The 16,382-nt window shown below is 46.6% G+C and overlaps 1 protein-coding gene across 1 annotated transcript in view; it reads right to left on the bottom strand.

Annotated features, from left to right (window-relative positions):
* The window catches only part of NDUFS8 (NADH:ubiquinone oxidoreductase core subunit S8), a 52,913-nt gene that overhangs the window by 11,465 nt on the left and 25,066 nt on the right, over positions 1–16,382 (bottom strand). The window contains exons 3-5 of the mRNA XM_077250837.1: positions 3,204–3,266; positions 2,332–2,421; positions 2,069–2,241 (exon numbers count right to left, since the gene is read on the bottom strand). Coding sequence (XP_077106952.1) covers positions 2,069–2,241; positions 2,332–2,421; positions 3,204–3,266 — 326 coding nt within the window. The remainder of the gene's footprint in view (positions 1–2,068; positions 2,242–2,331; positions 2,422–3,203; positions 3,267–16,382) is intronic.

Here is a 16,382-nt window from a genome sequence, read left to right as displayed (position 1 = left end):
GACTGCGTCTGTCGCTGATTGTTCGTGGCCGGCCATCTGGGGTCATTGCCGCAATGCATTCTTGGGACCGGAGCGACGCGAGGAGCGGGAAAGGCTGCCGCGGACGCCGGAAGGTGAGAATAATGATTTTTTTTTTAATTATTATTTTTAACATTATGTTTATGCATACGCAGCATCAATAGTAAAAAGTTGGTCACACTTATAGGGTTAATAGCAGTGTTAACGGAAGGCGTTACACCGCGTTATGCCACAGTGTAACGCAGTCCGTTTAACAGACTGCTAAAACGCTATGTGGGCGCTGACTGGAGGGGAGTAGGTAGGGGCCAATTCGCGCCGGACTGTGCCTGTCGCTGATTGGTCGCGGACGGCTGGGCGCGACCAATCAGCGACACGGGATTTCCGTTACAGACAAACAGATGGAAGTGGACCTTAGAAGCTGTCGGCTTTCTCTCTGCTGGTTAAGCAGGAGGCCACTTTTTTTTCAGTAAAATAATCTTTTATTAACTAAACAAATGTACAGTAAGCTGCACACACACTGCATTAATTGTATTTGTCACTGACATCTGTATCACTATCAATTCTATTTGTATTTACTGTATGTAATCCATCTCTTCTATCCTGTCGGCTCCTGCAGTGACTTTACACTACAATGCAGCTGAATTGCCGGCCTTTCGTGTGTGTGTGTGTGTGTGTGTGTGTGTGTGTGTGTGTGTGTGTGTGTGTGTGTGTGTGTGTGTGTGTGTGTATGTATGTATATATATATATGTGTGTGTGTGTGTGTGTGTGTGTGTGTGTGTGTGTGTGTGTGTGTGTGTGTGTGTGTGTGTGTGTGTGTGTGTGTGTGTGTGTATGTATATACACTCACCGGCCACTTTATTAGGTACACCTGTCCAACTTCTTGTTAACACTTAATTTCTAATCAGCCAATCACATGGCGGCAACTCAGTGCATTTAGGCATGTAGACATGGTCAAGACAATCTCCTGCAGTTCAAACCGAGCATCAGTATGGGGAAGAAAGGTGATTTGAGTGCCTTTGAACGTGGCATGGTTGTTGGTGCCAGAAGGGCTGGTCTGAGTATTTCAGAAACTGCTGATCTACTGGGATTTTCACTCACCACCATCTCTAGGGTTTACAGAGAATGGTCCGAAAAAGAAAAAAAATCCAGTGAGCGGCAGTTCTGTGGGCGGAAATGCCTTGTTGATGCCAGAGGTCAGAGGAGAATGGGCAGACTGGTTCGAGCTGATAGAAAGGCAACAGTGACTCAAATCGCCACCCGTTACAACCAAGGTAGGCCTAAGAGCATCTCTGAACGCACAGTGCGTCGAACTTTGAGGCAGATGGGCTACAGCAGCAGAAGACCACACCGGGTACCACTCCTTTCAGCTAAGAACAGGAAACTGAGGCTACAATTTGTACAAGCTCATCGAAATTGGACAGTAGAAGATTGGAAAAACGTTGCTTGGTCTGATGAGTCTCGATTTCTGCTGCGACATTCGGATGGTAGGGTCAGAATTTGGCGTAAACAACATGAAAGCATGGATCCATCCTGCCTTGTATGGAGCATCTTTGGGATGTGCAGCCGACAAATCTGCGGCAACTGTGTGATGCCATCATGTCAATATGGACCAAAATCTCTGAGGAATGCTTCCAGCACCTTGTTGAATCTATGCCACGAAGAATTGAGGCAGTTCTGAAGGCAAAAGGGGGTCCAACCCGTTACTAGCATGGTGTACCTAATAAAGTGGCCGGTGAGTGTATATGTTTTGATGAGTATTTCCATTGAAAATGATGTGTAAATGACAGAATTGCTCTATGTAAATGCTCATGTTAAAAATCGCAATGCAATGTGATCACAATCGCGTTGCATTCGGAGGTAAATCAGATGCTAGATGTGAAAAATCGGATTGTATTCGCATTACACTTGTTCGACTCTCGGCAGGGAGACTCGGACCGATTTTTCATACGTTTAGTGCGACTCCAGCCTAACAGACACGTCCAGAAAGGTGACAGATAATCTTTCAATAGTCGGATATACAGTATTTTCATTAGGACTCATGCCTGGTTACCTGAGCAGGACAGATGGCTTCACAGAGCTTGCAGGCAATGCAGCGCTCCTCTCCAGATGGGTACCTGCGTAAGGCATGCTCACCACGAAACCGTGGGCTTAAGGGACCTTTCTCAAAAGGATAATTGATAGTGGCTGGTTCCCGGAACAAGTAGCTTAAGGTCATTCCTAGTCCTGAAAGGAAGAAAAATTTAGGAAATGAAGAATACTGCAAACAAGAGCAAAAAATTAAAGCCTCAATGATAGAAAGTTACTGTGTCTCACCTCTGAACAGCTCTGTCCATAGCAGTGTTTGGGCAGCCCGGTCAGTCACAGCCTTGAAGCTTGTTTCTTCTTCTCTGGCATTTACATACTCTTATGAAGGAGATAAAAAAAAACTAAAATAAAACAACATTGATTTTATTACACAAAATTCTCACTTTAAAATAGTTGAATTTGTACAGAAAAAATTGACGGCTGCTTTTGATTTGCTCAGCTTTCAGCCTAGTGGATTGATAGGAAGAATAGGCAGTAGCATTATACCTTCAATAGATGCTGGTCAGCATGCCTGTGTCCTTACATGAGGAGTTGGGGATAAGCTGCTGCCAACATGTTCTTCTCTGCCACCACCCGCTTACTAATGTCAGCCTAACAGGTAATACTAGGCCAGGAATTGTGTTCAACGGATGTGTGACACTGGCCTTAGATGTATATTGTCATTACAGAATGCAGAACACGGTGTGCGCTTGTAATATGACCACCACCAGAAAAGCAAATAAGATTTCAGCTGAATCTGTTTATTTTTAACAATGAAGTCTATGGAAAACATATCCTTCACATAGCCATCCGTTTTCTTCCATTCGAAAGCAAAAAAAATGATACTTTTCAAGTGAAAGAAAAACAGATCTCCATTTAACGCATCCGTTTTCCATGGACTTCAATGTTAAAAAAAAAAACGGATCCAGCTGAATTTATTTATTTTTTTTTAAACTGACAAAAGTTGTGTCTGCATAACTTTGTGTGTTGTGAAAGGATTGCTGCTGGATCTATTCTAACGGCTGATTATTGGACATGTGAACGTTGCCTCATAAATGTAGATGCAATCTGTAGATAAGTGGGGCTAGATAACCACAGCTAAATTCAGGTGGGCAACTTACTGATTGAATACAGCTGGGGTGCCAAGCCAAAAGATCTCACCAGTGTCTGAGAACATGAGGGACCTTGAAAAAAAAAACAAGGAAAAAAAGTGTTACAATGTGCAGCATGATAACCCTGACCACCCCAGCTCCAAAAGTCAGGTAACAATTATACTGATGAGGTTAGTTTAGAGACCCCTTCATGTACAGATCATCTCAGCAGCAGCTCCTCTCATCTATTCTACAGTCCATCAGGGCAGCGGTGGGCACTGGGAACAAACACTGCCCCTAAATTACGGTCATATAGTAAAGCAGCAGGGCAATAGCTCACTGAACGCGCCTCGAAGCATAAAAGGCAAATCAGAAACATTACACAGTATTACTAGCGATATGATGGATGGATAGATGCCCTCACAATGGATAAATGCATCACTGCCAATGAATGGGCAGTATATAAAAGACACAAGGTCTACAAAAGTTTGACAGTGTGGAGAATCTGACATGATTCCCCGGCCATAATGCAATCCTCAGTACCTTAGAACTGTGCTGTCCTCTGCTGTATCTGGAGTATAAAACTTCCTATAGTTTCTTATTTCTGTATATAAATGTTATTTAATATTGGAGGCTCAGTGAATTAAAGACAATTGACTTCAATGGATGGAATAGAGGGTGAAACAATTATAAGGGGCCACGTTTGATCCAACATGCCATTCTATGTGGCCCCATACCATCTGGGCACAGAAAAGCTTGTCTGAATGTGGCCGCTCACATGTAGCTTCTATGTGACCGACGCGGAGTGCTGCCCGAGACTCACCGGGGAGACCAGGACCACCCACCTTCATAGGTAGTATACGTTACAATTTTATGCTACAAGGTACTGTACGTAGACACAAATACCTCAGTGACATATTAATGTCATTAATAAGGCTATAATTAACCCATCAAAGATAGAAAAACTAGGTACCTACTCAAAAGCATGTATATATAAGGAGAAACAAGAGCAACCAGGTACAATAAGTTAAAATATATTTTATTGAAAGTTCAAAAGTACACCAAATGACCATAAATCACCACCAAAAATATAATGAAATGATACATACACAGAAAAGAGACAGAAAAGCCAAGGGACCACAAATTGCAACTGCCCGATTGTGCATAATTAACAATATTCATCTAAAGTGCTTGTGCAATAGTATATAGCAATGGTAAGAGAGCCCCTCTCAGAAAAGATGTCAAGGTAACCACATCCAACTAGAACCCTAGAGAGGGAGAGGACTTACCACGCGCAGAAGCAAAAGGGTGTTGGATGACACCGACGCACGTTTCGCGTGTTCACTACACCGCTTTATCTTATTTATCATTATTTGGTGTACTTTTGAACTTTCAATAAAATATATTTTTACTTATTGTACCTGGTTGTCTTGTTTCTCTCTCGCGCTCTCTCTCTCTCTCTCTATATATATATATATATATAGTACTGTACATGTCATCTCGAAACCTACTAACATCTGTATATTCTCACTTCTCTTGTCCCTCGATAGACAACTCTGCTACCTGACTATGAAGGGACTTTGGCTTGCTTTCTCTTTTTTCTGCTTTGGAATTTGGGCTTTGGTAGTAAATTCTGAGCTTCTATTTTGCCTTGGGAATCTTTCTTGTAAACCATAGCAATAGCTGTCATTCTTGGTCTGGCTCTGTAGGAGAGTCAGCAGGTTAAGGGTAGGCGAGCTTCTGTGATATAACATACGTAAAATAAGGAGAAAAAAAAAATAAAAATGGGTGTCTGTTTGGATGATGAAATAGCATGTAAGTGACTGGCAGCTAAAAGAATGTACACAGAGCCCCACCATCTGGATTCAGGGTGATGGGACGTCCTGTTTATTATGATCTGCTCCACTTGTTGGGTGGCATGACCTGTGATGAAACATGGCAGCCATTTACAAGTTCACCAGATAATTATTCCAAGATGTGGTGGCGTTTTCTGTGTGTATTTATTCTGTCTTGCTGGATTACAGGCCATTAGCCAATAATCTGCTCCTGTGATCGTGTGACATAACATGAAGGGTCAGATGGCCCACTTGACAGGGGCATTACAAGGCTTTTCCATGGTAAGCAGTCCTGACACTGTATTTAGCCCAATGTCATGTTATAAAACCGCCCAACTGCACAGGACAGTATTAGCCTTGTAACATCCGACCACTGCGCTTCACCACACACAGAGGGTCTAATCCTACGTGCGAACCATCTACCGCTCTCCTGTGCAGTCTAGCGATTGGCCACGTGACCCACATCTGTTCACTATTATGGGGGCAAATTGGGCTTGGAAAAGAAAAGTAATATTAGATTTGAAAACAAAAACAAAACCTGCCCTTTTTATACAAGGACTTTGAATATGATGGGAGAAAAGACAGCAACCCCCCAAACAAACGCAACGCAAGACGACCATTTTGGCAAGTGCAGAGTAGTATTACATTCTAATTATGCCTCATACAGATGCCAGGGTTATTCAAATATAAAAAAAATAATCGTACAAGAATCCGTGTCTTGGATCCGAGTGTCAGCGTTTGGTCACTGATTTTCATGCATGAAAAAAAAAATAAATGACAAAGCTTCTTATATCCTCATCAATATTAATCACCGATGCCAGCCCTGTGCTGTCTGATTTTCTCCCAGACTTGTATTGAAACTTTTTATCTGTGCTGAGAAAAAAATAACGTTTGTGATTTCAGCCTGTGAAAATCCACGGACGTGTGAATAACTTATAGGTTTGTCTCCACAGATAATAGGTACGTGTTCTGCTCATATGGAAGCATGGACGTCTGAATGAAGCCTTAGCGGGACTGTAGACAATTGCTTGCTGTTATGTGTATGGAGGAAATCGTCCAGCCCTTGTATAAAAGCTGTTATAGTGTCTGCCATTACTACCTCTTGTGGTAGAGCATTCCATATTCTGACTGCTCTAACCGTAAAGACCCCTTTCCTGTTTAGCTGCAGGAATCGTCTTTCTTCCACTGGTAAGGACGCCCTCTGGTCCTTACTATAGGCCTTGGAAGGAATAAGTCATGTGCCAGTCCTTTGTATCGGCCACAAATATTTATATATGCAAATGAGATCTCCTCTGAGGTGTCTTTTTTCTAAGCTATAAAACAAGCCCAAATTTTTCAACCTCTTCTCATATGATAAGCCTTTAATTTCTTTTATTAATCTAGTTGCCCGGCTTTGAACTGATTCCAACTTCTGAATGTCCTATTTTAAATGTTAGGCCCAAAACTGGATCCCATATTCTAGATATGGCCTCAAAAGTGATTTATAGAGGGGTTGTACTTTGGGATTGTGGAATTTTATCTCTCTTTTTACACATCCTAAAAACCTGTTTGCTTTTGCCGCTACTTCCTGACATTGAGTACTGCTGCTCTGCTTACTTGTGACCAGAATACCCAAGTCCTTCTCATGTTCTGTAGTCCCGTGTATACTCACATTTAATGTAAATGCAGCAATAGGATTACTCCATCCTAGGTGCATTACTTTACATTTATCAACATTAAACCTCATTTGCCAAGTGTTTGTCCATTCAGTCATCTTAGGCTAGTTTCACACTTGCGTTTTTATCTGCATGCGTTTTTTTAAAAAACGCATGTGTGAAAAAACGCATGTAAACGCGGTAAAACGCATGTGTTTTTTAGACGCATGCGTTTTTATAGAAAAACACAAGAAAACAAGAAAAAACCCAAAAACCCTAACTCTAACCCTACCCCTACTCCTAACCCTACCCCTAACCTGAAATACGTGGCACTGAAATACGTGGCAATGAAATACGTTTATATACGTATATACATTTAAGTGCCACGTATTTAAGTGCCACGTATTTAAGTGCCACGTATTTAAGTGCCACGTATTTATTTCAGTGCCACATATTTAAGTGCCACATATTTCACGTAAATGCCACGATATTTCAGTGCCACGTATTTCAGTGCCACGCATTTAAGTGCCCCGTATTTACGTGCCCCGTATTTACGTGCCCCGTATAACCACGTAGTTATAGTACGTGGCACTTAAATACGTGGCACTGAAAGACGTGGCACTGAAATACGTGGCACTATGACTGTCAGAAAATGTTCATTAAACGGTTAGGGGTGAGGTTAGGGGTAGGGTTAGGGTTTGGATCCCTTTATCACCTTGATGGTGGTGGGTGACTTTTCAGTGTGTTTTCTGGTTTTTTTCTATAAAAACGCATGCGTTTTTAACGCAAACAAACGCATGTGCTTAAAAACGCATGCGTTTACATAGACAGCAATGCATTTTTTTGCCGCAAAAAAACGCATGCGGTTTTTGCGGCAAAAAAACGCCTCTCAAAAATACTACAACTAGCATTTCTGAAAATGAACGCATGCAGTAAAAAAAAACGCATGCGATTGAAAATGCGACCAAACGCGTACAAAAAAAACGCATGCGTTTTCAATGTTAAATATAGGGAAAAAAACACATGCGTTTTTTGTTCAAAAAGACAGACAAAAACGCAAGTGTGAAACCACCCTTATCCAGATTATTTTGTAATATTGTAATGTCAAGGTCAGATTTTAGTATCCTACATAGTTTGGTGTTGTCAGCAAAGCCTGACACTTTATTAATGACCTTGTGGATGGGATTGAGAGTAAAGAGGTTAGCACAAATCGGTCCTAGCACAGATCCCTGCAGTCCGCACTGCTGACTATATCCCATTTAGAGAAGGTACCATTTATGACGGCTCTTTGTTTCCGGTCATTTAGTCAATTCCTACCCATCTGCATATAGTTTCCCCCAGTACCTGTGCATGGAGTTTCAGTATAAGGGTGTTTATAGGAGTTAAAAAAAGACTCCATTTAAAAATAGGGATTTTTGTGTACTCACCGTAAAATCCTTTTCTCCGAGCCACTCATTGGGGGACACAGGACCATGGGTGTTACGCTGCTGTCACTAGGAGGCTGACACTAAGTTGAGACAAAAAAGGTTAGCTCCTCCCCTGCAGTATACACCCTCATGCTGGCTTCCAGAGACCCAGTTCAGTGCAAAAGCAGTAGGAGATTAATATCAATATAATACATAACATTAGAGTATAACGTGTCAGAAAAAGTCAAGAACCAAAAAGGTAACGAGCCGTAAGGCTAACAGGGTGGGTGCTGTGTCCCCCAATGAGTGGCTCGGAGAAAAGGATTTTACGGTGAGTACACAAAAATCCCTATTTCTCCTTCGCCACATTGGGGGCACAGGACCATGGGACGTCCCAAAGCAGTCCCTGGGTGGGTAACAATACAACCAAATAACTCTGTGTACCATCTGACTTATGAATGCACAACGGCCGCCTGCAGAATACGTCTGCCAAGGGCCGCATCCGCGGAAGAATGAGTGTGGACGTTGTAGTGTTTTGTGAAAGTATGCAGGCTAGACCATGCAGCGGCCTTGCAAACCTGCTCCGCCGACGCCTGGTGCCGAATGGCCCAGGAAGCACCAACTGACCGAGTAGAGTGAGCTCTAACCCCCGCCGGGATGGGCCTGCCCCTGACCCAATAAGCTTCTTGGATAGCCGATTGGATCCATCTGGCTATCGTAGCCTTAGACGCGGATGAACCCTTCCTGTGACCCTCATGGAGGATAAAGAGGGAATTCGATTTTCGGAAAGAGGCAGTCCTAGAGACGTACCTCCTGAGAGCCCGTACCACGTCCAAAGTGTGAAGGGCCTTTTCGACCCTATGTTTTGGCTGTGGACAGAAGGAGGGAAGAATAATATCTTCATTGAGGTGAAAAGAAGACACCACCTTAGGGAGAAAAGCGGGAGATGGGCGTAAGACTACTTTGTCCTGGAGGAAGGAAAGGAAGGGCGCCCGGAAGGAAAGAGCGGCCTACTCCGAGACGCGCCTGATAGACGTTATCGCCACAAGGAAGGCCACCTTCCAAGAGAGAATAGATAGTGGGACATCTTGCAGGAGGTTCAAACGGAGGTTCCTGAAGGACGCTCAGGACCAAGTTGAGATCCCAGGTCTCTAGTGGCATTCTGTAGGGGGGAACCACGTGGGAGACCCCTTGAATGAAGGTCCTGACTTGCGAGTTAATAGCAATCTTACGCTGGAACAACACCGACAGCGCTGAAATCTGGCCCTTGAGGGAACTGAGGGCTAGGCCGGAATCCAAGCTGGACTGGAGAAATTCCAGAATGAAGGGAATGGAGAAAACGAGAGGGGGACGACCGCGGAGTCTGCACCAAGAGAAGAAGGCTTTCCAGGTGCGGTGGTAGATGCGAGCGGAAGACGTCTTGCGAGCTCTGATCATGGTGGAAATGACCTGCCGGGAGAAACCTGCTTGAGTTAGGATCCAGGTTTCAACAGCCACGCCGTTAAACGTAGGGCCCCTGAGCTCTGATGGTAGATCGGTCCTTGGCGCAGTAGATCTGGGCGGTCTGGCAACCGCCAGGGAACGTCGGATACGAGATGCACCAGTTCCGCATACCATGCGCGACGCGGCCAATCCGGGGCGATAAGGATCACCGGAATCCCCTCTATCTTGATTTTTCGGATCACCTTCGGTAACAGAGGAAGTGGAAGGAACACGTACGGGAATCGGAACCGGTGCCATGGGAATATCAGAGCATCCACCCCGACGGCCCGGGGATCCCGAGAACGCGCTATGAAGTTGGGGACTTTGGCGTTGAGCCTGGATGCCATCAGATCCACGTCCGGAGTCCCCCAGCGAAGGCAGATTTGATGGAAAACCTCTGGATGGAGCTCCCACTCTCCCGAGGCGAGACCCTGACGGCTGAGAAAGTCCGCCGCCCAGTTCACGACACCCGGAATGTGTACCGCGGAAATGGTGGAGTGGTTGTCCTCGGCCCAACGGAGGATGTGTGTGACCTCCTGCATCGCTGCCCTGCTGCGAGTGCCCCCTTGATGGTTTATGTACGCCACAGCTGTGACATTGTCCGACTGTATTCGGACTGGGTGACCCGCAAGCAGAGGGTGAAAACGTCTCAGGGCAAACCTGATAGCACGGATCTCCAGAATGTTTATGGGAAGTTTCGACTCCTGCATCGACCAACGCCCCTGGGCAGTGTGGTGGAGAAACACCGCTCCCCAACCGAGGAGACTGGCGTCGGTGGTCACCACCAGCCAATGGATCGGAAGAAAAGACCTCCCCTGGTGGAGAGTTGACTGTAAAGTCCACCACGTGAGCGCCTGCCTGGTCCACGGGGACAGAGGGCATGGGCGGTCGAGGGTAAAGGGACTCCTGTCCCAGTTGTCTAGAAGGGAGTTTCAAGTCCAAGATGGGGCGCACGGACCCGTCCTTCTTTGGTACGCACGAAGAGGTTTGAATAGAAACCTTTGAATCTCTCGTGTTCCGGAACCGGAACGATTACCCCGTTTTGGCGGAGGGAATCGATGGCGCAATGGAGAGCACGTGACTGAGCTCTTGAACTTGGGAGACGAGAGGGAAAAAAACGAGCTGGAGGGGAGACGGAAAATTCAATTTTGTAACCAGACGACACCAGGTCTCTGACCCATTCGTCGGGGATGACGGAAAGCCAGACATGACGAAAAAGAAGCAGGCGTCCACCAACCTTGGTGGTGTCGACTGGAATACTCCCCGAGTCATTGTGAAGGAAATCTGGCGGGTCTAGAACCTCTGGTTCTGGGTTGTCTAGGTCTTCCTCTCCAGGACTGATTCGGTTTGTAAGAAGGCAGAGAGTCTCTGTCTGTGCGTGTAGATCGTTCTGATCTAGACGATGCAGTGGAGTTGGACTAGAAAGGGCCACCTCGAAAGGGGCGAAAACGAAAATACTGTTGTCGGAAATAAGTTGGTCCAATTTTTCTCCAAATAGGCGTCCGCCCTGAAAGGGGAGAGAAATCAGAGACTTTTTTGGAGGAGGAATCCGCCCGCCACTCTCTAAGCCAGATAGCTCTCCTGATGGTGACGGCGTTTGAAGCCGCTGTTGCCGCACAGTCTGCTGCGTCTAAAGATGCGTACATCACATAATCTGCTGCCATAGCAGTTTGTTTGGCGAGGTCCGCCGCTTTAGCCGGAAGAGCGTGGTCCTGAAAGGAATGTGCCAGAGTATCTGCCCAGAAAACTATAGCTTTGGCGACCCAGGCCGCAGCGAAGGGGATAGGGAGGAACCTGAGGCTTCATACACTGATCGCGCCAGGGAATCCAACTGGCGCTCTGTGGGACTTTTAATTGATGCCCCGTCAGGTACTGATAACAGCGTTTTGGTAGCCAAACGCGACACCGGAGGATCCACCAGCGGTGGTTCCGTCCAATCCTTAACCAGCACTGACGAAAAAGGATATTTAGATTCCAGAGCCTTTTTGCACGTAAAGCATTTATCCGGTCGCTCCCTGTGCCTCTTAACTATCTCTAGAAAATCCGGATGGGAGGCGAACACCTTATGGGATCGCTTGTTTCTAGTGAAGGAAACTGCGTGATCCGGAGCTGAATTAGGGTCATCATTAACCTTTAGCGCATGATTGACAGCCTCAATGAGGGAGTCAACAGTTGAACGGAACTCCGGAGAATCCGGGTCCATGGACGCCTCAGACTCATACTCAGAGTCGTGATCGCTTCTAGCTCCTAGGGAGGGTGAGCGAGAAGTGGAGCTATTGGAGGCTGAATGGCGCGGTGAATGATCGGGAGAGGTAGTGCGGATCCGTTTTGTGGATGTCCGAACCTCCTGTGGGTGAGAGCGGCCCCTGCTGGCCGACGATTCCCCTGTGATAGAGGGGTCTCTTAACCTGGGAAAACGAACGCCCCGCTCCCCAGAGGGGTCATGCAGGGATTCAATCGCCTTGGCTAGCGAGGCCACGGATTGGGACAGGGACGTGGCCCACACAGGGGGGCTAGGAGTACTGGGGTCGGTAGCGGCGGAGGGCTCCTGGGCACATTGGGCATCACAGGTTGGGCAGAACGGGGAGCTCTGAGGGCTGGGAAGAGGAGCCTGGCAGGTGGTACAAGCAGAGAAAAAGGTGGTATGAACCTTAGTGACCTTTTTACCCCTTGACTGGGACATGTTGTACCCCAAAGTAATGCACAGAGCTGCTATGAGGAAGCTGAGGGGTAGCGCTGCAGGGAAGCAGATAAAGCCGTCTCCTTACCCGACCCCACAAATGAGTGGAGAAGGAAGATCCTCCGTGAGGGTGAAGACCGGCCGGCGCTGCGTGCTGCAGGGGGAAGATGGCTGCCGAGACCCTGAAGTGTAGTCTCGCAGGGAGCGAGACGCGCCAGAAGCGTGGGCGGGGCCGTAGGAGTGATGCGTGGAGTGGGCGGAGCCTACCAGAGTGCGGCCTAGAAAGGGCCGAAGCCGGGGACTAAATTTCTGGCCTCGGCCGGAGCGCACCCGCGGACCGCGGGGAAAGAATCGCTGCGCTCTGTAAAGGATCCTGCTGCTAAGGAGCCCCCCAGAAAAGGTGACCACCCTAGAAAAAAAACGACCCCTAGGCCATAACCAGTGGCAGGGGCGCAAGCCATCTGCACTTACCCCATAAAGGTGCCCGGGCTACATGGGACGGTGCAGGGGTTGGGGGTAGCCTCCATCCACCATCCCCATGAAAAGAGGGGTGGAGAGGAACCGTCCGCCTCCTTCCATCATCCGCTCTTTTTCAGTGGTGATGCAGTGGGGGCTGCACTGACGCCACAGTGGAATAGTGCCTCTGTACAGCCGACGGTGAAACGTGGTGGGCAGGGCAGATGTCCGGCAATAAAAGGCCTAACTGCAGAAGAGGATACTGGAGGTAACACACCAGTGCTCGTCTGTTACTCAGGGGGAGATCGGTGCCTGTGAAAGGGTCCCGTCGCCCAAAAAGGTCAGCTCAGGCAGTGGCTTCCCACGTCGCAGGAGAGGATATGGAAAGGTGAAACTCCCGTGCTCGCCTGTTGTTGGTTTGGGGGAGATCGGAACATGAAAGAATCCGTCGCCCCCTTCGTCCGGAACAAGGTTTAAATCCAGTGTGCCTCCTACGGACACTAAGCTTGAACTGGGTCTCTGGAAGCCAGCATGAGTGTGTATACTGCAGGGGAGGAGCTAACCTTTTTTTGTCTCAACTTAGGCTACTTTCACACTAGCGTTAACTGCATTCCGTCACAATGCGTCGTTTTGCCGAAAAAACGCATCCTGCGAAAGTGTTTGCAGGATGCGTTTTTTCGCCATTGATTAACATGAAGCGACGCATTGTGACGGATTGCCACACGTCGCACCCGTCGTGCGACGAATGCGTCGTGCAGTGGTGGACCGTTGGGAGCAAAAAACGCTACATGTAACGTTTTTTGCTCACGACGGTCCGCTTTTTCCGACCGCGCATGCGCGGCCGGAACTCCGCCCCCACCTCCCCGCACCTCACAATGGGGCAGCGGATGCGTTGGAAAAATGCATCCGCTGCCCCCGTTGTGCGGCGGAGACCACGCTAGCGTCGGGAACGTCGGCCCGACGCACAGCGACGGGTTGTTCCCGACGCTAGTGTGAAAGTAGCAGTGTCAGCAGCATAACACCCATGGTCCTGTGTCCCCCAATGTGGCGAAGGAGAAATATGCGCAGCTCAAGGCAAACCTTCCTAAAGATAAAGGGAACTTGTCACTTGATTCTTACTACAAAACCATGGGCAGCATGAAGCAGAGAAAATATAGTTTGAAAAGACAGTTAGGGACTATAGTAATAGACAAGACTAGTCAGATGCTGCCCCCAGCAGGATTCTCACAGCTCTAATTCTCGTGATTGACAGGTCTCTCCAATGTGTGTACAGTGAGACACCTACTAATCACCTTAGGATAGGCCATCGATATCTGATTGGTGGGAGTGCGATACCTGATACCGATGCTGGCTGAAGTTCCGGGTACCGCTGGTAACAGCTGATCAGCGGGAATTGAGTCTCGCACTCCCACCAATCAGATATTGATGGCCTATCCTAAAGGTTGTCCACTACTTTATTAATGGCCTAACCCTTTAAGCCCCTCTTTCACATGTCAGTGTCTTCAGTACGTGTGGTGACAGTTTTCACACGCACACCCATTATAACCTATATCGCTGCACACACGTCCGTATGTTCACACGGACTGTGCCGCATACGTACACATGGATGACAAAGTGTGTCATTTGTGTGCCATGTACCAGAATAGAAACGACAGATATTTAGGTGTTAGATGTAAAAAGAGGATAGAAAGATGTCCATGAGGTATATAATTAGTGCCGTGCGTTTAGTTTACTGTACATGTGTTTAGCAAAAAAATAAAAATGGCATGGGGTTCTCCCTATTTTTAATAACCAACTAAGGAAAAGCAGACAGCTATAAGCAGGTCTTAGGCTAGGTTCACACTGCGTTAACGGGCTGCTGTGAACGCAAGTGCCGGCATGACCGCACTAGCCAGGGGTGTAAAGTCGGACTCGGAGTTAGTTTTGGTTGGAGTCGGTAGAAATGTACCGACTCCAGCTTTAAAAAAAAAAAAAAAAAAGGATTAATATTTCATAATTGAACTTTCATATGAATTTTATAAATGTTACTCAAATATAAATGTTCTATCAAACTATGAACAACAGTGATAAGCAGTTCTGCTGCAGATAGACATTTCTTACTTCGTGTGTCACTTGTTCTCCACTGCCCTTATCTAATCTTATACTTGGTTAACCTCATGGTGCCCCAACCCCCCTACTTACAATGTATGAAACTGAAAGTGAAAATGTGTTGCAAATTCTTAGTAGTAAAGCTCCTCCTCTAGACTAGATGTTTACTAGGTGTGCCTCTTCCAAGCATCTCACAGCTGCTACTCAGAAGAGGAAGACTGTAAAGGTACCTTCACACGAAACGACATTATAACGATATCGCTAGCAATCCGTGACGTTGCAGCGTCCTCGCTAGCGATATCGTTTCGTTTGACACGCAGCAGCGATCAGGATCCTGCTGTGATGTCGCTGGTCGCTGAATAAAGTCCAGAACTTTATTTGGTCGTCCGATCGCTGTGTATCGTTGTGTTTGAAAGCAAAAGCAACGATACCAGCGATATTTTACACTGGTAACCAGGGTAAACATCGGGTTACTAAGCGCAGGGCCGCGCTTAGTTACCCGATGTTTACCCTGGTTACTAGCGTAAAATGTAAAAAAAACAAACAGCACATACTCACATTGCGTCCCCTGCAGTCTGCTTCCTCCTCTGACTCAGCGCCGCAAAGTGAAAGTGAAAGCAGCACAGCGGTGACGTCACCGCTCTGCTCTCACTGTACGGCGCTCAGTCAGTCAGGAAGTGGACGCAGGGGGACGTGAATGTAAGTATGTGCTGTTTGTTTTTTTTAGATTTTACGCTGGTAACCAGGGTAAACATCGGGTTACTAAGCGCGGCCCTGCGCTTAGTTACCCGATGTTTACCCTGGTTACCAGGGGACCTCGGCATAGTTGATCGCTGGAGAGCGGTCTGTGTGACAGCTCTCCAGCGACCAAACAGCGACGCTGCAGCGATCGACATCGATGTCGCTATCGCTGCAGCGTCGCTTCGTGTGAAGGTACCTTAAGAAGTATTATCCTTTCAACAAACTTTGCATCAGTTAACTGTGAGTACATGAGGAATAACAGTATTACTGACCACTATATCAGTTGTACGACCTGGCGATAATTTTGTACAATTGTTTTTAGGAAAAACAATTTTCATTTGGATTGTGAATGCAGAATTAAAAACCTGAGAATGTCAAAGAAGCGTCACATTAAATCAGCTGTATTTGAACATTTCACCATCACTCAAGATAGAAAACATTATGTCTGTCAGTGTATGACAAATGATCCAGACGAAAACAAATGCTGTGAAGCCAAGATCAGTGCATATTCAGGCAAAGATAAAAATGCTCCTACCAGAGCTTCTAATCTAAAGAGACATTTACAGCGCCTTCATCCAGAAGTACTGAAAGCAGTGGATGAGAAAGACTGCATCCAAATCAATGAACCAGTGCCCAGCTCTTCCAGCCAAACAAAGGAGCAGAGAACTTTGCAGCCATCAGTTGCAAGATATTTTGTCAGTGACAAAGTTACTGTGACAATGACAGTAGATACATTTAAGAAACAGATCATAGAGCTTGTTGTAAAGGATAGTGTGCCTATTTCATTATTTTCACGACCAGCTTTTGTGTGTCTGAATGGGGAAATGGCCCGCAAGCTTGGTGTTTCTCTGGAGAGAGAGAGAGAGTGTATTAGAAAATTAGTAATC

The sequence above is a fragment of the Ranitomeya variabilis genome, chromosome 4, assembly GCF_051348905.1.
Source record: "Ranitomeya variabilis isolate aRanVar5 chromosome 4, aRanVar5.hap1, whole genome shotgun sequence".
Classification (NCBI taxonomy): domain Eukaryota; kingdom Metazoa; phylum Chordata; class Amphibia; order Anura; family Dendrobatidae; genus Ranitomeya; species Ranitomeya variabilis.
This window is presented reverse-complemented; position numbering and strand designations above follow the sequence as displayed.